General features: G+C 39.0%; 1 protein-coding gene across 1 annotated transcript in view; it reads left to right on the forward strand.

Moving 5' to 3' along the window:
• The window catches only part of TNKS (tankyrase), a 203,465-nt gene that overhangs the window by 168,510 nt on the left and 10,002 nt on the right, over positions 1 to 24,953 (forward strand). Inside the window, exons 18-25 of the mRNA XM_026508362.4 lie at positions 6,044 to 6,232; positions 8,150 to 8,387; positions 9,224 to 9,306; positions 17,593 to 17,713; positions 18,887 to 18,984; positions 20,735 to 20,809; positions 21,703 to 21,808; positions 22,572 to 22,758. Coding sequence (XP_026364147.2) covers positions 6,044 to 6,232; positions 8,150 to 8,387; positions 9,224 to 9,306; positions 17,593 to 17,713; positions 18,887 to 18,984; positions 20,735 to 20,809; positions 21,703 to 21,808; positions 22,572 to 22,758 — 1,097 coding nt within the window. The remainder of the gene's footprint in view (positions 1 to 6,043; positions 6,233 to 8,149; positions 8,388 to 9,223; positions 9,307 to 17,592; positions 17,714 to 18,886; positions 18,985 to 20,734; positions 20,810 to 21,702; positions 21,809 to 22,571; positions 22,759 to 24,953) is intronic.

Genomic DNA, 24,953 nt, shown 5'->3' on the forward strand with positions numbered 1-24,953 from the left:
CATTCACTTATTCCCTGTTTGACTATAAAAACCCACAGATGCTGGATTGTACATACCAGGGGTCTTATAATGAGAATCGCTTGATGGGGGCGGTTTCTGGATTTGCAGAAGCCTAACAAACTATAAGTAAAAACTAATCATTGTGATTTCATATTCTCTTCCTCTTGCCCTCCATAAGAAACATCCTCATCTTCTCATAACCCCTCTGCAAAAAACACTGTTCAGAGAGATGACAGTCTGAATGGGAATACTTTTAAGGAAGGCAAACAGTCCAGTTTGAGTTGGACAAACGGGAAATTTCCCAATGTAATAAATTAATTAAAAGTTATCAGATTTAATAATTATATTATTAGTATAATAATTATATTATTATATATAGTATAATAATTATATTATTAGTACTGAAATCCTCTTGAAACTGCAGTGATCTTTCCCAAGATGATTATCTTTTATTAAATTTAGTAGAATTTTCTTCTAACCTTCCTTCATATGAGATGTATAGCACATATTTCTCCTGAGGACCAGGCATGCTAAGTATTTACTGCTAGCATACTACATACACAGTTACATATAACTTTTTTTACCTCTGTGTTATAACTATAAATATGTATCATTTGGAGATTAATGTTCACTTCTTAGCATGATACTTCTCTCCAAATTCCTCTACTGCTACTTCAGTCAAGAGTTTATAAAGCTGGTGGGATTGGTAGAACTTAAAGCAGAGTCTTTTAACTTCATATAAATCTACAAAGGAGTAAGGATAGATGTGGGCAATAGAATTAGTTCTTGACCGAACCTAGTAAAACTTACACTACCAGTTGTGTAGACCAGGTGGATCTGTGTGTTTTTCGATACATTTTACACATTGTGGATGTAGACAAGTTCTATCCCATCAGTCTTTAACTGTCACAGTCTTCACACCTGTCACAGAGAGCAGAAAAAGTAAAACTTAATTCAGAAGTAAAGTATTTTACCTTTTAATTTCCATTCTCAAGATAGGAAAGTTGAGATGTTACTTACACATGTGTGTCCTTTGGTGACTAGTATGAGAGAATTAAATGTACAGTGGTCTCTCTGGTGCCTAAATAGTAATGTAGTGTGCAGGTCAGCCTCATCTCATGTTCCCTTGAAGCTGCCGTGCCCTTAGCTGAAGGGAGGTGCAGTGCAATCAGGGCCCAGACCAGAGGCCCACTGTTCCATTTCATACTTATTTCACCATCATCTTCTAACGCCATGTGAGAAAAATAATGGACATTTTTTGTTTCATGTCTCTTTTCACGTTATCCTGTTTGTTATCACATCCCTACTGCTAAGCTCTTTGTAAATGAAGGTAAGTTATCGAAGTAAAAATGAACAGAAAATTTGCCGGTCTGTTTAGAGAGCATGTGATAGAGGTTTTGATCAACCTGGTTCATCCCATCCTTCTACTAAACAATGTTAACAGGCTAGATAACATGTTTATAGTAGGTTTTTTCCCTCATTGTGTAGGTGGATTTTTTGAGTCACTAAAAGTCCTTCTGGTGTTAAACTTTATAAATTCAAAAATCAAGTTATCTGTGAGTCAATGACTATTCACTCAATAGTCGTGTTATTCACTAAAACCTTAATTTTGTGGTTTCTTGACCTTTTTTTGTTGCCATGGTTTTGCCATGTACAACATTTATCTCTCCCCCTCCCCGCCCTGTAACATCCCTGTGACACAGTGGTCCCCAGTTGGCAGTAGGTAAGTTCATCCTCCCCATTGAGAATCTCTGCTCTAATAAATAATGTTATCTAATGCAGTTTGTCTACCATATAATCTGTTGTCAGTAACCATGTCAAATCAGTATTTATCTCACCCTCAATTAGTAGATTTAAAACAAGGACCAATGTTAACCACAATATAAAAATTTTAAAAGCTACTTTGTCTTCTTTTAACTAAAGGGTAGATATAATTATGTTTTTATTATCTCTAGATGTATAAATCTGTTATCTTTCAAAGGCCCTTTTTATTCATGTTACAATAAGCCTTGGCTGGATATTTTAATGAAATTGTAGGGCTCTGGTCCACATTTCTCTGTTAAGGTGGCAAAACACTCGTCGTATCGTGTTCATTCCAGTGATGCTTGAACTGGCCTGGCTGCATGGTGTTATGTGATGCGCTGTCCTGAAATACCAGTTTTGTGGAGGAGATTTTTGTGGTACTTCACATGAAATAGAAGCTTCTAAGTTAAAAGTAAAGCTGTTTGCAGAGTGGTTTTGGAGATAGTGTTACCCAGTAATCCCCACTTACATGGCTTCCCCTTGATACTATACGCTTTGCCATTTTCAACTTTTCAGGAAATGACTCTTGAGTTTTAGTCCAGCAAGACCCTGCAGGCAGCTCTGTGTCATGGAAAGACCTGAACTGGGGATGTGAACATCTGGAATCTCATCTTTAGGCTTTTACTCGATAACCCGGTCGTCTTCAAGAAGTGCCTTAATCCTTCTGATCTGCAGTTTTCTCATTAGCAGAACTCAGATGCTGAAACCTTCTTTACAGAGTTGTTGTGATAACTAGATGAGATCATGCATGTGGAGAGTGCATTCTCTAGCCTATGGCACTCTAAAATCCAGTGTGGTAACTATTATTATAAGATAACTTGCTCCCCACAGGCATCCTACTGGTCAGAATAAGGGCTGGGTGTCAGCCTGACATCGCGCAGCCCTACGAGTAATCTGTGTGCTTGACCAGCTCGGTATCAGTACGAAATAGACCAGAGATTAACTGGCTTCAGTAGTAGGTAATGACTTGTAGCCTGGGGATAAAATCATCATGTGAGGTATCTGTGAAATTACAGAAAGCTACTTAAGCTGTTATTTATTGGTAATTATTCTTTGACTTGTATTTTACCTTTTTTCCTCTAGAGAGCTCAGTCTGCTGTCTGTGTCTCTTTGAGCGTTTTTATACAGAAAGAACTTGCCACCTCAGTTTTTCTAACTAGAGAACCAAACACACAGTTTAAGCAGTTTAAATAAAAGTTACAGATTTCAGGAGAGTGTTTTTTCTATTATAATGTCTTATATTTTTAATATACATTTACACAAGACAGTTAATTTTTCTGTTATTCAATAAATGTAAGACCTTGATACTTATTGACCACAAAGCCTATAATTTTCTATTATATCATAAATCAGCTTGCTGAGTTTTTCATTTTTCAGTGCTTTCTCTAAAATGTATAATATTGAAATTTCATGACATCATTGTACAATTAAAATGGCTTTCACTGGAGCCCAAGCATGTTTCTCTTCTCCTTACTTTCCAGGTTTCTAGAATTAAATTAAAGCCCTCATAGTCTTTTTATATAGTATATGTCATTTAAAGTGTTCTGTGTTTCAACTGGATTCTGAAACCATGTTAAATTGACTCTTTTCTTGGAAACATTCCAGCAGAGTTCAGTTCCTTTTCTAAACCTTCCAGTTCAATACTTTTGTTCTTATAAATGCTATAGAACTGAGCTATAGCTTATTTATTGCATTTGTCAGCCTTAAATTTCCGTTACTATTTTTGCCCCAGTGGTGTAGCTATTTAAAAGACTTAAGAAGTGTGTTTTGAGTCTACTTTGGTAGTAATATACTCATTCCTGTTTATTGCTCTTTCAGATGTTTGTCAGCAGATTTAACAAGCATGTAATTGGTTGCTCCAAGCGTAAACTATAAATTCAGTATAAAGAAAGTTGAATAATAAGTAACACATATACAATTCATTTTACACACACATAATTTTCCTTGGACTATCTAATTTTGGAAGCCTATGTAAATTAATCTACCAAATTTTATTATTCCACCAGTACACATAGGAGTAGAATAAGATTAACCATCAGAATCATTGTGTGAATATGAAGTTATTCCATGCTTTTGGGTTAACTGAACAAAAAGAGCTATCCTTTTCAACATATATCCTTTGAATAAGGGAGGTAAATTTGGGGGTTTTATTTTGTTTTAAGTAATTTGGGGAATACCACAGTTGGTACCTATTTTTATCTTTTGTGTTAGAATCAGTTTTATAATGATGTATCATTCATAATCCCAAAAAGATACAAAACATAGCTGGTTCTCAAAAGCCCTAGTGTAATTATGCTCCTTTGCTTCATTTTTTTTCTCATACTGTCAAGCCAATGTGGGAGCTTCCTTAGAAGTTATTTGATTTATATTTTCCTCATAAATTTTCTTTACTTTCCGAAATTATTTTCCTGAAATTAGTAAGTATTATATTTTAAAAACTTGAATATTACCTCAGAAAAAGTGTTCATTTTGCAATGTCTTCGAGAGAAAGCAAAGACTATCTTCCAGAAAATATGAAGAAGCATGCCCTAAATCTCATCTTGGGATCTGTTTCTACCTTCCCCGTCTCTTCCCGATCTCGTGAAAGTCAGCTTCTGATCACTCAGTATATTGCAGCGGAGCGACTGCATGAGTTAGAAATCCAGTCTCCACAGATAATGTGCTTCTGAGTTAATTATCGAAAGTGATCAAGTTATGCCAGGAAAATGTATCCATAAAGAACCCAAATGTGTTAGCTGCACAAAATTATAGAATCTTAGAGTTGAAATGAATTTCAGAAATACTTTAGTGGTAACTAAAGTAGCATCCCTAAATATGCTTGTAAGAATAAAGTTATTTTTACTGTTCTCAAAAGCCCAACCGTTGAATTAATATTTCCGTTGAATAATTGATTGTCTTAAGCTTATTTTCTAAGGACTTTTGGGAAGAAATTGAAACTTTTTGCTATATAGAACTTACCATTTGAGAGAACCTGCTGGCCTTGAAACTTTCTCCTACATTGTCTTGCGTGGTCCTGCCTCTTTACAGTTCTTCAGTTCTTATCACCCCTTTTGTCTCCTCTGAGGGCTCTTCTTCCACTCTGCTTTCCCCAGATACTGTTTTCTCAAAGCTTTATCCCCTTAAAATTATCTTTCTGTATTCCTTTTCTTAGTTTATCAACTAGCTACAGCTGTCAACTCAATATTCTGTTTTGCAGTCCCCTGAGGGTCCCTACCCCCAGGACTAGGCACTTAGTAGGTATTCACCAATGTCTGGTTGTTGGGTGAGTAGCTAAGAGAGCGGAAGTGAGTAAATAAATGGTGCCCTTATCTGTGCTCCAGCCTTCCGTGTCACACCATTTACAGGACGGCATTACTTGGACATTTTACCTCAAAAACTACTTACCCGAAGTGAAACTTTTTCTTTTAGTTTCATTCCCACTTAAACTTTTGCTACTCAATTTCTGTTAATGGTTCCCCTTTGGTTTTTAATCCTCTAGACAAATTTTGAAAAAAGAAAGGTAGTCATCTTTGGCTTTTCTCTCTCTTTCTCTGCAGTTAATCTGTCTTTCTAAAACCCAATTTTTTTTCCTTCACAATTCCCTGATTTCAGCTCTTCTTTTCCGTTCTTCTCTGACGGTCACAGTTCAGCATCTCATCACCTCACGCCCAGCTTATTAACATACCTGTTACTAACATTTCTTCCACCCTCAAGTCATTTTGGACATGACAGACTAAGTTTTGTAAAATGTTTTGTTATGTTACATTACTTTCCCAAGGGCTGAAGAGAAAACATTGAGAATCTTTGAGACGAGTATTTCAATAAATAGATCAGATTACAGTGGGTTAGAAGAGAAATAGGAAGATAAGAGAAGCAAACAAGAACACTTGTTTCAGAAGTTTGACAGGCAGACTAGACCTTTGATAGGAGGCTTAGAGTCAGGTAATAGTTTCATTTTATATGTTTGCTTTTAAGGTAGACCTGAATATGTTAGAAGGCTGAAGAAAAAATTTTACAAGCACTTACGAAGAATCACAGGGTAAAACAGTAATAATTGTGGAATTGAGATTTTGGAGACAAGAAAAGATGGAGTCCAAACTATAGGAGTGGGATAAGTATATTTCTTTAAAAGAAGAAACTAATATTAAGGATGAGAATAGAGATACAGAGGGAATGAAATGTTAAATACAACAAGCATACCTGATGGAGCTTTACCAGATAATCTCATTCTTAATTCTTCGCATCCTTTGTTTTTTTCCAGCATGTGGATATAGCAGCATTATTAATAAAATACAACACGTGTGTAAATGCCACAGATAAGTGGGCATTTACTCCTCTTCACGAAGCAGCCCAAAAAGGAAGGACCCAGTTATGTGCCCTACTCCTGGCCCATGGTGCGGACCCAACTATGAAGAACCAAGAAGGTCAGACACCTTTAGATCTGGCCACAGTAAGTCTTCATTCCAAATTATTTAGTATTGTTTTAAGATTTTTTATTTATTTATTTGACAGAGATAGAGATAGCGAGAGAGAGGGAACACAAGCAGGGGGAGTGGGAGAGGAAGAAGCAGGCTCATAGTGGAGGAGCCTGATGTGGGGCTCGATCCCATAACGCCGGGATCACGCCCTGAGCCGAAGGCAGACGCGTAACAACTCTGCCACCAGGCGCCCCCCTTAAATTTATCCTTTCAGAGATGACATTAAGTTTTAGACCTTAGCAGGTTTACCTTTAGCGGTACGTATTTCACTCAGAACAAGAACAAATTTCCTTCCTTCTGAAATTTTTTTCATTTGCATTTTTTAGATAATTCAAAACTCTGTTAAGGCAAACTAAGCAGTGCGTTAACTTAATTCTTTTTGTCATACTTAACTTGGAGGGAAGACAGAGAAACACGTATCTAAAGTGTATCCTCAGAGAATTATATGAGTAAAATATCTCAGAGCTTCTACATCTGGTATATTGTTCAGCAACAACCGATGTTCGTGATAATTTACGTGAGGCTATGAGATAGACAAAGAAAATGTACTTTCTAGGCAGTGTATTATTCTGAAGATGGAAAAGTAAATGATATGCACAATAATTTATGATTTTTTAACCAGAAATACCTTCCCAAGCCACATTCTGTCTCATGCATCTATTGCTGAGTAACAGACCACTTCAGAACACTTAGTAGCTTAACCAAAACCAAGTGAGTGGCTTAATACAGTGATATGTTATTTCTCATGGTTCTGTGGGCTGCCTGCACTCAGCGAGACAGGTCTGCGATACATATACCTACCTTCAGCTGGGAGCTCAGCCGAGGCTGTAAGGTCTAGGGCCACCCTTCGTCCTCCAGGGCCTCTCTCCACAGAGCTCCCCCCCCCCACTCTGTAGTCTAACCTGAACTTCCATGCAGCATGGAGATGCCTTCTATGAGAGAAGAAATAGAAGCTGCCAGTCATCTTAAAGCTGGCCTCAAAAGCTTCAGGCATCACTCTATCTACATTCTGTCGGTCACTGAAACTTGCAGGGCCCCCAGACCTAAGGGAAGGGAGATAGATGCCAGCTCTTGACAGGAGGAGTGGCACGCATGCACGCAGAGGAGGGCATTAATGGCTGCTGTCCTCGGAGGCTCGCACGTCGTCTCACAGCAGTTAGGCCTAACAAACTGTGACAGGGATGAATAAGCCAGCCAAACGAAAGTGGTATCCTTGTAAAATTTCTCCAGATTTTAACTGTACATTAAATTACTAAGTGTGCACTAAATAACTGAATAAAAATCATTGTCATTATTTAGGCATATACAAAACATAGTGTAAATATGAAATCCTTCAAAAGAAGGGATTAAACAGAACACTACAGCAGGCTGTTTTTAAATGAGATGAAATTTTTTTAAACTCCAAATCTTTATTAATTTATTCTTTAAATACATGTGTAATCAGTATGAACAACTGTATGCATGTTTCACTCAGTGTTTAAAAAATGTTTCCAGAAATCAACATAGTCTACATTCTTAGACTTTTTCTTCCATAGTTAACTCTCGTACATGTGGGTGTGTGTGGCGAGAACATTTCAGATCTATTCTCAGCAAATTCAAGGTATATAATATGGTGTTATTAACTAAAGTCACCAAGTTGTACATTGGATCTTCAAAAGATGAAATATTTTTTAAAAATTATGTAGGGACTCCAGTTCTGACACCTACAGAAACTGCTGGGACTCTTTGGAGTTGTAGGTAGGGGAATGAATGATCAAAAACCAGTGGGCCATAATGAGGCACTCACTAAAGACAAATTTCACAAAGCATTTGGAAATGCCTTAGTGGAAAAACTTAGCATTTTAAAATGTATTTGTGTGTGTGTGTGTGTGTATTTGTCTTATTTTTAGGCTGACGACATCAGAGCTTTGCTGATAGATGCCATGCCCCCAGAGGCCTTACCTACCTGCTTTAAACCTCAGGCTACCGTAGTGAGTGCCTCTCTGATCTCACCAGCATCCACCCCCTCCTGCCTGTCTGCCGCCAGCAGCATCGATAACCTCACCGGCCCCTTAGCAGAACTGGCAGTAGGAGGAGCGTCCAACACAGGGGACGGTGCAGCGGGCGCAGAAAGGAAGGAAGGAGAAGGTGAGTATACTTGTGAATGCTTATTTGGCTTTTGGTGTCAGGGAGGGGGGGGTTGTTTTGTTTTTTGTTTTTTAAAGAGAGAGAGTAGCCTGCAGGAAGTGCAGGTGGGCAGGGGGAAGGGGCAGAGGGAGGGGGAGACAGAATCCTAAGCAAGCTCCACACCCAGTGCAGAGCCCGATCCCACAACCCTGAGATCATGACCTGAGTTGAAAGCAAGAGTTGGGCACTCAACCAACTGAGCCCCCCAGGTGCCCCTTATTTTTGTTTTTTTAAATGAACAGATTTCACTTCTCTTGGTAATTATTGAACACCTATCTTAAAGACAGCCTGTCCATATGTTTTCATATACACACCAGTTTATAAGAACTATCTTCATAGAATAAATACCTTGACATTTACATTGTTCTTATGTATATTCCAGTATATCCATTTCTAACCATAATATTTTATTTAACTACTGCATGAGTTTTTTACTGAAATCATATCAGAAAAAAACTGAGAGATCACTTAAGGAATGGAAACTGAAACCATAGCTGGCAAATTCAGTTTTTAATTTCAACTGTGAAATATTTCACTAAAAGCTTAGAATTAAACTTTATAATATTACAATTAATATAAATGCTACTAAGAAGATGAACCCTGCTTTTACTTCTCCACCAAATTCAGAGATAACCTGAAGTGTTTGAATTAAATATATGTATTCTGGATTATTTTTATGCTATGTAAATTCATCAGCACAGCCAAAGGTGTCAGAGAACGTGGCTTTAAATAAATACTGTAACTTCCTTTAGATTGATAAACTGCTTTCTGAAAACTTTAATATATGTCTGTTTTAGTTGCGGGTCTTGACATGAATATCAGCCAGTTCCTAAAAAGCCTTGGTCTTGAGCACCTTCGGGACATCTTTGAAACAGAACAGGTAAGCTCTTATTTTTGCTGAGTCTTTTTAATTAAATATTAAGAGCTATTACTTGCCATTCCTCTTTTCTTTTTTACTTCTTAACTGCTACTTCAAAACTCATATCAAATCTCCAGAGAAGCCAGGGGAATCCAGTAGTTTACGATTCTCCCCAAAGTTGTCTAACAGTGATGGGAGTCATAAACTGTTATTTCATTATATCTTTATAAGCGGTTTGACTACATATGTTTTATTACATAAACTTAGGCCATGAAACCACCTCGAAAGAATGTTTTCAAAATCTTTCATTATTTGGTCTCCACAAAGTGTTGGTGCTGTTCATCTCAATATATGTGAATAGACTCCACCTAAAACCAATGACACATTTTTATATTAGCTATTTAGCATAATCTTCACGGAGCAATTGTCTGCTAAGTTGGGAAAGCAAAGTAATTCCTGGACAAATGTATCCTTTTATTTATTTATTTATTTATTTATTTATTTATTTTTAAGATTTTATTTATTTATTTATTTGACAGCCAGTGAGAGAGGGAACACAAGCAGGGGGAGTGGGAGAGGAAGAAGCAGGCTCCTAGCGGAGGAGCCTGACGTGGGGCTCGATCCCATAACGCCGGGATCACGCCCTGAGCCGAAGGCAGACGCCCAACCGCTGTGCCACCCAGGCGCCCCTGAATGTACCCTTTTAAGATTGCCTCTTTATGAAGTTTCTGTTGTCCAGATGAGTCTGAAATAATGTTGAACCAAAACTTAGCCACATATTCCTAGACCTATCCTGTTTTCACATACATCTTCAATGTGTATGAAGGTCTGAGTATGAAGTCACCATTAAGGCATTATGAATTAAGACCCTTCTGTTTGTCATCCTGTTTTTATACAGGATAATGACCTTTTAACTTACTACTGCACGATTTTGTGACCACAGTCAGTATTCAAGATTGAATAATAATAAGTTCCTGAGTTTCAATTGACTGTTACTACTATATTTAGAATCTTAAAATGAGAAAGGTATTTAGTCGTTTTCCCAGACCCTGCTCTTTTAACATCCATGTGGGAAGGTAAATTGTTACACTTTGAGCAAATGTAATAAAATGCTTGTAATTTAATGTGTGCCCAAATCTGCCCTCGTGTATAATCTGTTAATTTTATGTTTACATTTACCCTGTTTGGCACAGAAATCTAATCTTTGGTCTGCTCACATACTCATTTCTAGGGCTGTCACAACAAATTATCACAAAGTTGGTGGCTTAAACAGTGGCCTCCGCAGTTCTGGTAGCCTGAAGTTCAGAATCGAGTTGTTGGCAGGACTGCATTCTCATGCCTCTGCCAGGTTCCAGGCCCCTTTCGCTTACGGCCACGTGACTGCAACGTCTGCTTCCATTGTCACATTGCCTTCTCTGTCTGCTCTTCTATGTCTTTTCTAAGGACGCTTGCATTGGATTTAAGGCCTACGCGTGTCATAAACTAGGGGATCTCCACATTTCAGCGTCCTTAACTTAATCACATATGCAAAGATCTAAAAAAAGTTTTCCAGATAGGTCCTTCATGAATTCTGGGGATTAAAACATGGACATATCTTTTGGAGGGCCGCCATTCAGCTCACCACCCTGTAATACAGCCCTTCATATATTTATAAGACCTAATCAACTTATTGTAGACTTACCCTTCCAACCACCCTCTCCTACAAAGTTTCTCCTATTTTAAGATAAATATACCCTTTTTATTTTTCAATTCTTCTCTGTATGGATGTAGTTTCCAAATTCTTCACTGGCCTCTTTGCCCCATTTTGGTTTCTTCGTAGGCTTATAGTCAATTTGGAGTTAATTAAAAACACCAGTTCTGGGACGCCTGGGTGGCACAGCGGTTGAGCGTCTGCCTTCGGCTCAGGGCGTGATCCCGGCGTTCCGGGATCGAGCCCCACATCAGGCTCCTCCACTATGAGCCTGCTTCTTCCTCTCCCATTCCCCCTGCTTGTGTTCCCTCTCTCGCTGGCTGTCTCTATCTCTGTCAAATAAATAAATAAAATCTTTAAAAAAAAAAAAAAAAACACCAGTTCTTTTTCATAGTAGTTATACTGTAAGATTATCTGGTGTCTTTTTTTTAGCTAAATTTCTTTATATTGCTGATTGCAGTTATGCTTTTATTGATCAAAACAGTTGAGCAGAAATAGCACTGGCCTAAAAGACCTTTATGCTGATTATTTTCTCTCTTCTTACTAGCTGTGTAACATTGGGTAAGGCATTTAATATATCATTTCCCTTGACTGTAAATTATAATACCTTCAAGTGTCCAGACAGTTAAAATTCCTAGTCCTACTGTGCTTCTATGCCAGTTTTTAAAACATGCTTTAATGAAGCATCAGATGTGCCTTTGGTGGTGAGGACTTCATAGACTTCTATAGTAATTCATTTTTCCTTTGGCTTCACCTGCCATTGATTTACCCTCTGGTTTGGTTTGGAAATTTTTTTTTTTAAGATTTTTTATTTATTTATTTGAGAGAGAGATCACTAGCAGGGGAGGGGGAGGAAGAAGCAGACTCCCCCGCTGAGCAGGGAGCCTGGTGCGGGACTCAGTCCCAGGACCCTGGGATCATGACCTGAGCCGAAGGCAGACGCTTAACCGACTGAGCCACCCAAGTGCCCTGGAGATTTCTTATGAGAATATCCTAAACAGAATGTTTTTCCCTTTATTCCCTCCCTGAAGGTATGAAAGCTATTGTAAAAGCATTATCTTCCGCTAAATACAAAGGATATCCCTTAATATATTCCTTCTTCCCAAATCAGATCCACAGTAACTGTGACATTTCACACATCTTTGCTGAATAAACCAAAGACCCTAATTCACACAAATAACTTCAATCCACTGTTGAAAATTTTTCAAAGTATTTCCATTTCTACTCTTCCAGTTTGGTTGCCATATAATCTTGTGTTTTATTTTTTTCTCTTTTACTTTATTCTCTCAGTAACTGATTTCCTGTGACATGGATATCTCAGTCTATTGATTGTAATAGTTTAATCGTTTAATCTCACAGTTGGTGCTTTTGACAGCTTCTCCTGTTTCGTCAGTTTTATTATTCTCTTTTTTCACTGTACTTTTGTTCTGAGTAAATGGCTCCATCGATTTTCTTTTTGCCAGAATAATTTCTATATCCTTTTTTATTAATATGTTGACTATTCCATTTAATGTATATTGCCCAGCACAGCTCCTTTCCTCCAGACAAATGATATACTACCTTTCTTTGTATTGAACTGTGTTTGACTGTCTTCTGGCCCAGTCGTCAGGCAATCAAATTAATTTTTACTTTGACTCCAAGTGTTACTTGAGTAGCCTTTGGTTATAGAGTAAGAAATTCTGTAACCCTTTCTATAACTTACCCATAGAATTTTCTCCCATTAACGTTCTATGTCAGGCTGTAAGTATGTGACTGATGATGGTCAAGATATTTGGGTAGTGAGGGAAGGAGTGGGCATATACATTGTACCCATTTAATTCTTGTCTATTTCTCTTAAGCCAGGGAGTGGGTCTGTGTCCTGAGTCATTTTGACACATGAGATCTTAGTGCTTCTGCTCCTACTCAAGGATACTTCTCTCGCAGTGAAGTGGGGAATATAGTTATTTTACTTCCTGTCTCAGGAAATAGTCCTTCAGAGCATCACAGCCTCACCCCTTCACAGTTATTCTCTCAGAAGTCTCTTAACTAACTTCACTTGTTTGAACATACATATTTCGCCAAGTAATACATACCTATGTCCTTCATAGTTATAAATAGAGTACCAGTGTCACTTTGGCCCTTGCTTTATGATGTAGCTTCCTGATTAGAACACTTTTTCTATGGGAAAGGCCAATTTGATTTTCACTGCAATTCCTAAACATAAATGCTGTGACTTAGAAGACTTTTTGGACATATATGGGCAACCTATGTATTTTCATGAAATATGATCTCATAAATTTTTATTTCAAAATCGAAAGACCAAGGAACAGACTCGGGTACATCAACTGTGAATGTGATTATAAAGTTAGTTCTAACAACTGTTACTCTAGACTGCATCCTTTGCAGCCCGAGTGAAAGAAGGAGCTTTTTCATTCAAACTCTTAATTTTTCTCTCCCCATTAAAATTCTACTTTTTCTCTCTCTACCCCAAAGGAAATGAATAAATCTTAAAAACAGAAGGCAGCCCTTTGTCAAGTGACATTTGCTTTATATGTAAGATGATTTAGCTGATACGTGAATAATCCTTATTTTAAAGATTACAATTTGATTTAATTGACCTATACAATTTATTAGTGTCAGGAGTACATCATAGTGATTTGATATTTTTATACATTTCAGAAGTATCCCCACAATAAGTCTAGTTACATCTGTTACCATACAAAGTCATTGCACTATTACTGACTATATTCCCTACGCTGTTCATTCCATTCCTGTGACTTACTTATTTTATAAGTGGAAGTTTGTACCTCCTAACCCTCTTCACCTATTTGCCCAACTCCTCAACTCCTACCTCCTCTGGTAACCAAGTTTCGTTCCTTTATCTGTGAGTCTGGTGTCTGTTTTCTGTTTTAGATTCAACATAGAAGTGAAATCATACGGTGTTTGTCTTTCTCTGTCTGACCTACTTTGTGTATACCCTCTAGGTCTATCCATGTGGTCATGAAGGGCAAGATTTCATTCTTTTCTTACGGCTGAGTAATATTTTACTCTGTGTGTGTGTATCACATCTGTATCCATTCATCAGCCTGGGTTACTTCCTTATCTTAGCTATTGTGAATAATGCTGCAGTGAACACGGTACATATATCTCTTCAAATTGGTGTTTTTGTTTTCTTCAGATAAGTACCCAGAAGTGGAATTGCCGGATCCTAGGGTAGTTCTGTTTTTAATTTTTGGAGACCCGTCCATACCATTTCCCACAGTGGCTGCGCCAGTTTGCTTTCCCACCAACAGTGCAGGAGCATTCCCCTTTCTCCACATCCTCCCCAACATTTGTTATTTTTTTCTTTTTGATTCTAGCCAGTCTGATAGGTTTGATCAATTTGATTTTAATGTGTGCTAGGTAGAAATAACTAGCCCAAGAAACTTATAATTCCCTGGAGATAACCAAGTTATTTTTTAAGTGAATTAAAGACAATTTTCCAAAAAAACAATTTCTAATACTATAAAATGCCTGAATCGTGGAGCAACGTATTTAAAATCCATCTAACCTGCTTCCAGATACTTCCATTTCGTTTTTTGATACAATAATCTCATGTTCACCAGTTTTCAGACTTTTGGAATAATCTCTACTGCCATTCCTTTTTTGTTTTTCTCAACCATTTCTATTTACTGGGCCCTGTCTTCTTCTCTCATTTTGAAGTTCTCTGATTCCTCCCTTCCACCCCTCTCCATCTTTACCTTGTTCACGTGGTCCCTTTCCCTTCCAAACCTGCCCTTGAGAGTGCTACCATTCTCCTCCTCAAATACAGCTTTGATTGTGTTACTTTGCTGGAAAGCCTCCCTAGGAGCTTTTGGATACTGTTTCAAGTTGATACATAAAGCCCATTAAGATTTGCTCCTAGCCTGCTGCTCTGTCCATCCGCTCTTCTTCCCTCTCTATATATTATACTCTCGCCCTTTTGGACTTCAGTGATTAGAGTGTTTTGTATTCTCTTACTTGATTTTCCTTTTGCACATGCTTATCCCTTTGTCTTAAACACCTTTTCCTCCTTCCTCTGCTTGATTAGCTTCTGCTTCTTAGCCAAGTTATTACCTTCTTCTAAGAACCTTTCTATTACCATCTTCTAAGAAGCGCCCCCCTTCCTGTTCCTCCCATCTTTCCCAGCCCCACCTATGGCCTTGACCAAGCAGGAACGTTCCTAAGAGTTCCCATAGGGATTCCTCCAAAACATTTACCAACCTTTACCATGTTTTTGTGTTTGCTTTTTATCTCCTTGGTAGAAGAAGTAGCATGAACTTTTACGGTAGTACCTTGTTTGATTCCTGGCCCCACTCTTCTGCTACCAATTTGCACTAGTAATTTTCCTTTCTGAGCTATAATGGATAGTTTTAGAATTAAATGAAATGTTTAACAAGTTACTTTTTTGGGGAAATACCTAGCATGTAGAAGGTATTCATTAAATACACTGTGTATGAACGAATGAACAAATAAACAGTAATCTGAATTCCTTAGCTTATCATTTAAGGTTTTCCAGTGGCCACTGCCTGTTAAATATGGGGACAAATTGGGTACCATCGACTCAAAGCAACTAAATGTAATGTTTAGTTATTTTAGCTTTCTAGTCAGCCCTTTTAAGAAATATTAGCAAGGGGGGCGCCTGGGTAGCGCAGTCGTTAAGTCTGCCTTCGGCTCAGGGCGTGATCCCAGCATTCTGGGTTCAAGCCCCACATCAGGCTCCTCTGCTATGAGCCTGCTTCTTCCTCTCCCACTCCCCTGCTGTGTTCCCTCTCTCACTGGCTATCTCTCTGTCAAATAAATAAATAAATAAAATCTTTAAAAAAAAAAAAATATTAGCAAGGGCAAGACAGATATGGCTATCCATCTCAGCCCTTCTGTGTACTATTTTTATGATTTCTTTGAGCCTCAGTTCCCCATGAGAACGTCAGTAGTACTTCGTGGGTGGTCGTGTGGATTCAATGAGGCATTCATTTTATGAGTGGAGCTATATAATCAACAGATACATTAAACACTCTCCATGTCTTCTCTAGAACTTTATGGAGAGTATGCTATCCTTTGCTGATCTGGTCTGCTTCTTCCAGATCCACATTATATGTACAAATTCAGAAAAGCTTAAGGTTTCTTTTAATTGAAGCTACCACATCGATAAGAGATCCTGTTTTTATGTCAGCCTTATTTGAACCAAAGTTTAGAAGGAAAAAATGGGAACATCAATAATGTAGGAAACCCTGTGCACAGCTTCCAAAGTATATTAAATTACATCTAGCTAAAAATATACAGGCTCCTATTATGTTGTGAATTATTATGTCTCAAAGATGTATATCTCAGAACTGTTGCTTTTTAAAAGCTCTGCTCAAAATTTCCTTTTGGTGATTGGAAGTGAATTGCCCATTTTGTACAATGGAGCAATTATTTCTTAAAATGGCCACTTAGGAGCAATATCGTAAATTATTTCCAAAGAGTGAGTGATGTATGCTTGCTGCACCAAGAAGATCAGACTCATTGTATGATATTTCATTCTGGCAATAAAAATCAGCAGAACGCCAGGCCTAAGGTTTTTGGTGTTTTTTTAATGTTATGTGCAAGTAAAAAGAGAAGACTATAGATAGATAAAATGTATCTCATTTGAGTTGGAAAAAGAGTGTATATAAAAGGATTTCTCAGTTTTCCAAGGAAAGAGAAAACTAAAGGCTCATCTTGGAAAGTAGTATTTGCATTGTCATAGGGCCAGCTTCTTCAGAGCTAGAAAATTGCCTGTTCAGCCCCTCTAGAAACGTGAAGGCCCCAGATTGCATCCTGCACATCCAGAGCTCTGCCACTGGGTGGTGGTAGAGTCACAGTTACTGTAGTCAACAAAGGAGCTCAGTGATTTTGAGTTCTGGTGGTAGCCACCTAACCACCTCCATTTGTGGGGATGAAAAAGCAGAAATTATAAACCACCATTTTTACAACCATAGAATGTATGTGAGGCTTCAGGGACTGTTAAGTCTGGGAATTTATGAGAGAACCATCTACTCTATCTTTTCTGAATTGGAATTTTTTATACAGCTTCTATATAAAATTGTCTGTCATTGAACTAAATACTTGTTTCTAAATCTCACCACCGTCAAAGGCAGCCTTTTCCACGCTTGACTGTTTCTTAGCACTGGGGAGTTCTTCATCTTCATATAAATCCTGCTTATCTAAAACTGCTTTCTCCTTTTGTCCCGTTCTCTTTCACTATACTAAGCCCCTCTCTCTTTCCCCTACCATTCTTCTCTACTACCTGCGAAATACTGGGATCTGGTATTTCCCCATTTCAAGCTTCTGGTTGTTCTCTCTTATATCTTGAGGCAAGCAAAAGGTGGTAGTACTAAATAATCAAAAGATGTAGCAGTGTTCATTTTATATAGCATTTTTTTCTTCCGTTTTAATTCACCATTGACTAGAAGCAAAAAGTATGTCAAGTGAGTAAAAAGCTGATGAAATTATCAAGACAACTTTAAGATTCTAAATTCATGGTTAAAAGGAGACAAAAGAACTTGTCAATTTGGATGGATATTATAGCACTGAAGACACATGGAAGAACTGAGGAACTGTTAAAGATCAAGCAATTCATTTTGTTCCATTTTTTTCAGATTACACTAGATGTACTGGCTGATATGGGCCATGAGGAGTTGAAAGAAATCGGCATCAATGCATACGGACACCGCCATAAATTAATCAAAGGAGTAGAAAGACTATTGGGTGGACAACAAGGTAAGCTATTTGGGAAAATAAATAAACCTCAGAAATTAGTGGGGCAAGTAAGTTGTCAGGGCTGGCATTTGAGCTAAGTGGTCTGAACCCAGAGCTCATACGAGAGGACGTGTAGCACGTCCTCCCAGCCTCTTCACCCCCCTCCCCAACACTTTATACCCTGAATCTCTCTGGAATCCACACTTCTGTCCTTTCCCACTGCTGTTGAGTCCAGTACGGGTCACCTAATCCAGGCCACCGTATCTCTCCCCTGGACTGTCACAACCACCTTCCAGCTTATCTCCGATCCTCACCTTTGCCGCCCCTGCCCCCGCCCTGTACCTGCCCTGCACTGCTCCCAGAAGACTCTTTTCAAAATGACTCTATGATCATATCAGTCCATTGCTTAAAACCTTTCAATAGAATCCTGTTGCTTTTTAGGATAAAATCAGACATTTGTAACATGGCTTTGCATAATCTGACCTCTTTCTCTGACCTCATCCTGAACCTTTCTCCCCTGCCACAACTGGCAGCTCAGGCTTTTTTCTACTGTACTTTGCTGTTACAAGCCTCCTGTCTTTCCCCCTTGTCGGCCTCCACGTTTATCATGTCTGTGTATACCACAAGTGCTTTCACAATAGGAAAGCAAAGGGAAAGGAGGGGAAAAACTTGAATTAGTCACTGCAGAGCCAATAAAATCACAAGAGTAACATGAAACTAAATGTTAGCAGTTTTTGAGCTTAAGTCTTGCTTATTTATCTGCATTAAGTTAAAAAGGCAATGAAATTAACAAGAATAATCTATTTTAAACTTATTATGAGTGGCCATTGCAAGTCGTCTCACAGAGTTTTTGTAGGATAATTCTTAGATTTTAGACCTGACTGCATTGTGATTACAGTGTGTTTCTCTTTTGTATAGACATAGTTTCATATATGTTTATAACTGAATTCAGTTCAACAAGTAATTGTTGAGCCCTGCTGGGGAACTCTGTAAGAACAGATATAATTGATCCCCAAGCCCCTCTATTACTTCTCTTGTCTTTGGATGTACTTGTTCAATATAACTTTATATATTGGGGTCATGTTGCAAATAATTTAGACTTGTTCCAAAATATCAATTATTTATAACAAACTTTTCCCTAAAATTGAGCCTGAATAGTGTGGACTTCAATACATTAATTTTTCTTTCCTACAGGCACCAATCCTTATTTGACTTTTCACTGTGTTAATCAGGGAACTATTTTGCTGGATCTTGCTCCAGAGGATAAGGAATATCAGTCAGTGGAAGAAGAGGTAATGTACATCAGAATTTTTAATTCTCTTTTCATGAAATCTGTGGTTAAGCCTGTGTTTTCAGTAGAGGGAAGCTTGTCTTACAATGACTTAGGGTCACTCACCTGTCTGTCATTCTAACTGCCATAGCTATTGTGGTGGCATAGCCCAAATTCAGGAAGGACTGTGAATCAGGACTCCGCCAACAGTGTTTCACATCAGAAGCCTAGGGTTTCATGGGGGCGCCTGGGTGGCTCAGTCATTAAGCATCTGCCTTCGGCCCAGCGTCTGCCTTCACCCCAGGGTGTGACCCAGGGTCCTGGGATTGAGCCCTGCATTGGGCTTCCTGCTCTACTGGGAGCCTGCTTCTTCCTCTCCCACTCCCCCTGCTTGTGTTCCCTCTCTCTCTCTCTTGCTGTCTCTCTCTCTGTCAAATAAATAAATAAAATCTTTAAAAAAAAAAAAAAAAAGAAGCCTAGGGTTTCAGTGGGTGGGCCACAGATGTCTTTTCATCCTTGAGACTTTCTTGAAACTAGGCAAGTAGGAACCGTATTAGAACTGTTTTCTTGTGTGAAAAATCACAGGAAGTGAGAATCTTGCCTCACAAATAGCAAATACCTTCTTGTTTTTATTTTCATGCAAAGTTATAAAATGTGACTATAAAATAATATGGTTACTTTTCATGTTTGCTTATGAAATCTGCCTCGTAACTCGGGTCACCTTTCCTGTCGTCAGTCACTGTGGTAAAGCACCGGAGTAGGGCTGTGGATGACATCCTGCCAGATGACGCCATAGAAATTCCCTCCCTCCTGCTGGCTGCTGCCTCATTTCTTACGCACGATAAACAAAGTGCCTAATGGTATTATCACAGTAAATAAGCCGCCTAACTAATTCCATTATTTTGCAGAAAAAGGCCTTTTCATTAGAGCTCACATTATTCTTATGGTGGGAAGTCAGGACCCTTACCTCAGGGTGGGTATTCAGCTCCTGCCCAGCCAGTCCATCAGGGAAGCATCACATCTTCCAGCAGCTTCCAGCCTAACCATTCTCTTAGTGGTTAGCAAATTTGGATAATAATATCCAAAATGTGATGAATAACTTTGCAAATAGAGTGGTAAGATAGAGAATGAACTCTTTTGAGTCAATTCTATGAGAAACTTGGGTCTTTAAAACATTTTACTTTTCCATAATTCTTTTGAATTTGGAGAGCAGATGAAGAATGAGTGCTGTTCAGAAGAAAGTTATTCCGCTTAGTTACATGGCATATCCAGCCTCGCCTGGTCTGCAGAGATGGAGATAATAAGGACTGTTTCACCCAGGGAACCAAAGTTTATTGATTTTTTTAAAATTCTTTGTGTTTATTTGAGCATTTGTTTAATGAGTATTCATGAAACATGAGGAGTTTAAGTTTGACTTAATCCCAGTGTTGCTTTTCATTCTCAATAACATAAAATAGTAATGTAGATGACTTAAGGTGATGTTTCATTTCTGTGTTTCCCCATTGTGCTTACAGGAAAGTCTTTCAAAGTTTTTACTAGAAAATAAAGAGAAAATGGAGAAGTTTAATATTTATGTCATGACTATTTTCTCATCAGAAATACCCACTAAACGGTGTTGAACCATTTATAGTCAACTCCTACTTAATTATTAGCGCTGAGTCTGAGACTCATCAGTAAAACAGAGTAACAGAAGTGAAATTTGAAAACAGAGGAAAGTCTTTAGAATTATATACTGGCAGAGTTTCAGAAAGTTACTTTATTTTGTCTTGTAGATGCAAAGTACGATTCGAGAACACAGAGATGGTGGTAATGCCGGTGGCATCTTCAACAGATACAATGTCATTCGAGTAAGTCTTTAAAATTTCAGGGTGAAAATTGGATTGCAAGGCGTATCTGAAAATCAAATATAGACAATGAAAAATTTTTTCTAAACGTCCTATTTTTAAACTGTCAAGATAATCAGCCATCTGCTGCCTGGCAGTCAGGTATCACCTTCCTCTAATCCCTTAAGACCATACTTCACCAGAAACAGAGACCGGGTGGAAACAGGAAAGCTACCGACAGAAGGCTCGATCTGCTGGGGTTGGTGGTACACATATGGTGATGAGACCCAGCTCACCCACAGATTCAGACCAGAGCTGACAGAAATTTTTATCACCACTTCCGAGTAGCATTGAGGGCCTAGATTTTCAGTCTGAGTCAGTGATTACATCAATATATCTGATATATGTGTCTGCATGTATCTCTTAATCTCAGTATCTTTATAATATGGGCTAGATGTGCCTTTTCCAACGGAGTATCATAAAGTTGAATAAAATCTGTTGAGAACTGGCTTAACCCTTGGAAGTTACACCAGTGCCTATCAGAATTCCCTGGAGAGCTTTTAGAGAGCTTCTAGAAGAATGTAGATTTATAGGCCCCCGTATCCTAACATTCAGCAAGTCTGGGAGGAATCTAGGAAGACCTTTCTCTTTTCTTTAATTCCTCAGGTGATTTTGAGGTACAACCAGGTCTAGTGTAAAGTAACAAAAGCCGTAACTGAAAACTTGGTCACTAAAAGCCAGAACATTAACTTTGGTTACACTGCTCTGGCAGCTTTATCATTTTTAAATAATGTTTTAAGCAAACAAAAACCAAGAATTGAACCTTTCTCAAAGAAAGCATACTTTTTAGTTCAAATTACAAAATGGCAGTTAACATTCATTTCACTAATTTGCTTCTCTCTTCCTCATCCGTAAAGATTCAAAAAGTCGTCAACAAGAAGTTGCGGGAACGATTCTGTCACAGACAGAAGGAAGTATCTGAGGAGAATCACAACCATCACAACGAGCGCATGTTATTTCACGGTGAGCAGCACGGCCGTCACCGTCTCTTGGGCTTTTGCAAACGCCAGTAGAGTGGAAAGCCTGTGTTACTGATTATATTAGTGTTGGGCCAAAAATGGTTTGTTTGGATTTTTTTTTAATTATGCATTGGTACAGTTTGCTAATGCATTGCTTGTTAGTACAGGCTTTCCAGGGCGTGCAGAATGAGAAGAACTTATCTGTAATGGTTTCGGAACTTGTATTGCCAGATGAGCCATCTAGATAGTAAAATATTTTTATTACAGTTTAGTGTAATTGTTTCAGTTTATCAGATTATCTGTTATTGTGTGAAGTAAGTGTCTGTATTTTTAAAGCCACAGGGGCTTTGCTATCTTTTTTTTAGAGAGGCAAGAGTGGGTTGGAGGGGTAGAGGGAGAGAAAGAATCCTAAGCAGGCTCCATGCCCAGCATGTAACCTGACGTGGGGCTCCGTCTCAACCCTGAGATCATGACCTGAGCTGAAATCAAGAGTTGGATGCTTAACCAGCTGAGCCACCCAGGTTCCCCTTTACTTTGCTATCTAAAATCTGATGCCATCTGCAAAATCCATATTACATCTTTGTTTGGCAAAGACTAGGTCCCTCCTAAGATTCCATTACAAGAAATAATTTATGTATGGTAGACCATCTTACTTCATTTATACATTATTAATAACTTAATATTAACCTGCCAAGTGCAAATAGTTTGCAGCTAATTGAGGTTCTAGAGAAGTATTCAAACTGATCTTTCTGTGTTTCTGTTTTTAGGTTCTCCTTTCATTAATGCCATTATTCATAAAGGGTTTGATGAGCGACATGCATACATAGGAGGAATGTTTGGTGCCGGGATTTATTTTGCTGAAAACTCCTCCAAAAGCAACCAGTATGTTTATGGGATTGGAGGAGGCACAGGCTGCCCCACACATAAAGATCGGTCATGCTACATATGTCACAGGTGAGCATCCTGTCTTTGTGGTTGCTGTCCTCAGGTCAGGAGCCCGATCATTTCCTCAGGCTCTGCAGAAGTCAGTGCTTTTCCTCAGTGTTACTCATAGTGAGTCACACAGGTTTGGGGATGGGAATAGCTGATCAGCCTCTACCCTCCTAGGAGAAGTGACAGCAGAGCTAATAGCAGTGCTAGTAAAAACCAGATACATGTCAGCCAGTCATAGGTTACAATGAAACTCCCTCCATCTTGACTTTCTCCCTGAGCTCCCCTTGCCTTGCTTCAGAGTCAGAAAAAGAAGAGGTTGAGAATTATTTCTGTTGAAGAACCTCTAGCTTTAGAACATTTGTACTAAGACACACAACTTTTAATTTGTTTCTGATGTTTTTAGCGGTGTTTTAAGGCAGGACATATAGCCTTGAGAAGTCCAATTTCAGAATACTAACTTTGGATTTAATAGTAAGCAGATGAATGTTAGCTTTTTAAATAGAGTTTTAAAACTCAGATTCGAGAGAATAACAGTATACTCTCTGAAGGCAGTGAAAAAAATACGAAAGAATTGTACATTACAAAGATTGCAGTTGATTGTATTTTTCTTTAACCAGATGGAAAGTCGGAGATCTTGTAATTCAGGGGAAACCCCAAAAAGACCCAGATAGCCTCGAAATTCGTTATCGTTGTTGACCTTAAAACTTCCTGTTCTCTGTTACTTTATGAAAATATTACAGCCATCAGCAGTTCTAGGATGGTTGCGGTATGTCCAGAAAGAACCTTCTTTCTAGGAAGGCCGTCGTGGTTAATAACACATGAACGTTCCCATGGATATGTAACATGCAAAAACTCTTCGTTGCTGCAGACCTATCCTAAATAAGCCATAAAAGTGAACCTAGATGAAGATTAACAGTTGCCTGCTACAGTTAGACATACAAAGCCAGGATTTCCTAGGAAACAGCCTGAAGCAAAAGCTTCTGTACTAGAGCTTTCTTGGCAAGTGCAATACCAGGGAAGCAGGAATGAGGGCATGAAGAGAAGTGAGGTGGAGAAGGAGGTACGTCAGTGAGTTGGCCTGTTTCATGACAAGTGTGGTCGTTTGCTCAGCCATGAGACGTCTTCAGAGAGGCTATGTGAACTCATACGTCTCGGAGTAGTGCATTGTGGGAGACCAGAGCTGAATTGACCTGCCGGCTCCTGTCTGGCGCTGGTCACCATTGGCCCCACAGGGCACTGGTATCCTCCCATTTGGGGCTGTTGCATCTGCAGAATGCAGCACAATGCACAAGGCTAGCCAGTCAGCGAGCAGAAGCCAGTACTTTCCACCAGCCCGTCTGCTGCCCACAGCTTCCTGGGCCGGTCCTGCATCTTCTCCCGCCCCCACAGCAGCAGGGAAGTTCAGGGGCAGGAAGAGAAGGTAGGAGGCAAGGGCCTGTCAGGTTAAGCTCTGTGTGACACACACGGACTGGGAGTAGCCATGGCAGTGGGCCCAGGGGGCTGAGCGGGCGGGGTCCAGGGACATCATAGTGTGGAGATGGAGCTCGGACGCCTCCCTCTAATGTAGATCAATTGGGGCGCCTGGGCAGCTCAGTCGGCTAAGCGTCCGACTCTTAATTTCTGCTCAGGTCATGATCTCAGAGTCATGAGATCAAGCCCCATGCTGGGCTCCGTGCTGAGTGTGGAGCCTGCTTAAGATTCTCTCTGCTCCCCCTTCTCCTCCCCCGTGTGTGTACTCTCTCACTGTCTCTTAAAAAAAGAAAAAGAAAACTTATCCTCTGGGACCTACAGGAGAATGCAGCTGATTCCAAGCCAGCACCCCACAGGGTCATCAGTAACAGCATGCTAAAAAAGCCAGCCCAGGCAGGACCCAATTATACGGGTCTGGCACAATTTGACTCAGAATAGTATCTCTGGTTCGTTATAATGCAAAGATCACACTAACAAACTATTTGAATAATAACTATTTTACACATTTAACAGTATGACCAGTCTCACTGAGTAGTTAAAATGTTCATAGTTTTATTAAAGTGGCCACGTAAGAAATACTTTAGGCTTTGCAGGCCATATGATCCCTGTCACAGTGACTGACCTCGGCCCTTACAGTGCAGAAGCAGCCACAGAAGACACGTGAATGAATGGGTGGCTGCGTTCCAATAAAATTTTATTTACAAAAATAGGTGGCAAACTAGGGTTAGGCCATAGGCCATCATTTC

Source organism: Ursus arctos, unplaced genomic scaffold (assembly GCF_023065955.2).
Source record: "Ursus arctos isolate Adak ecotype North America unplaced genomic scaffold, UrsArc2.0 scaffold_27, whole genome shotgun sequence".
NCBI classification, from domain to species: domain Eukaryota; kingdom Metazoa; phylum Chordata; class Mammalia; order Carnivora; family Ursidae; genus Ursus; species Ursus arctos.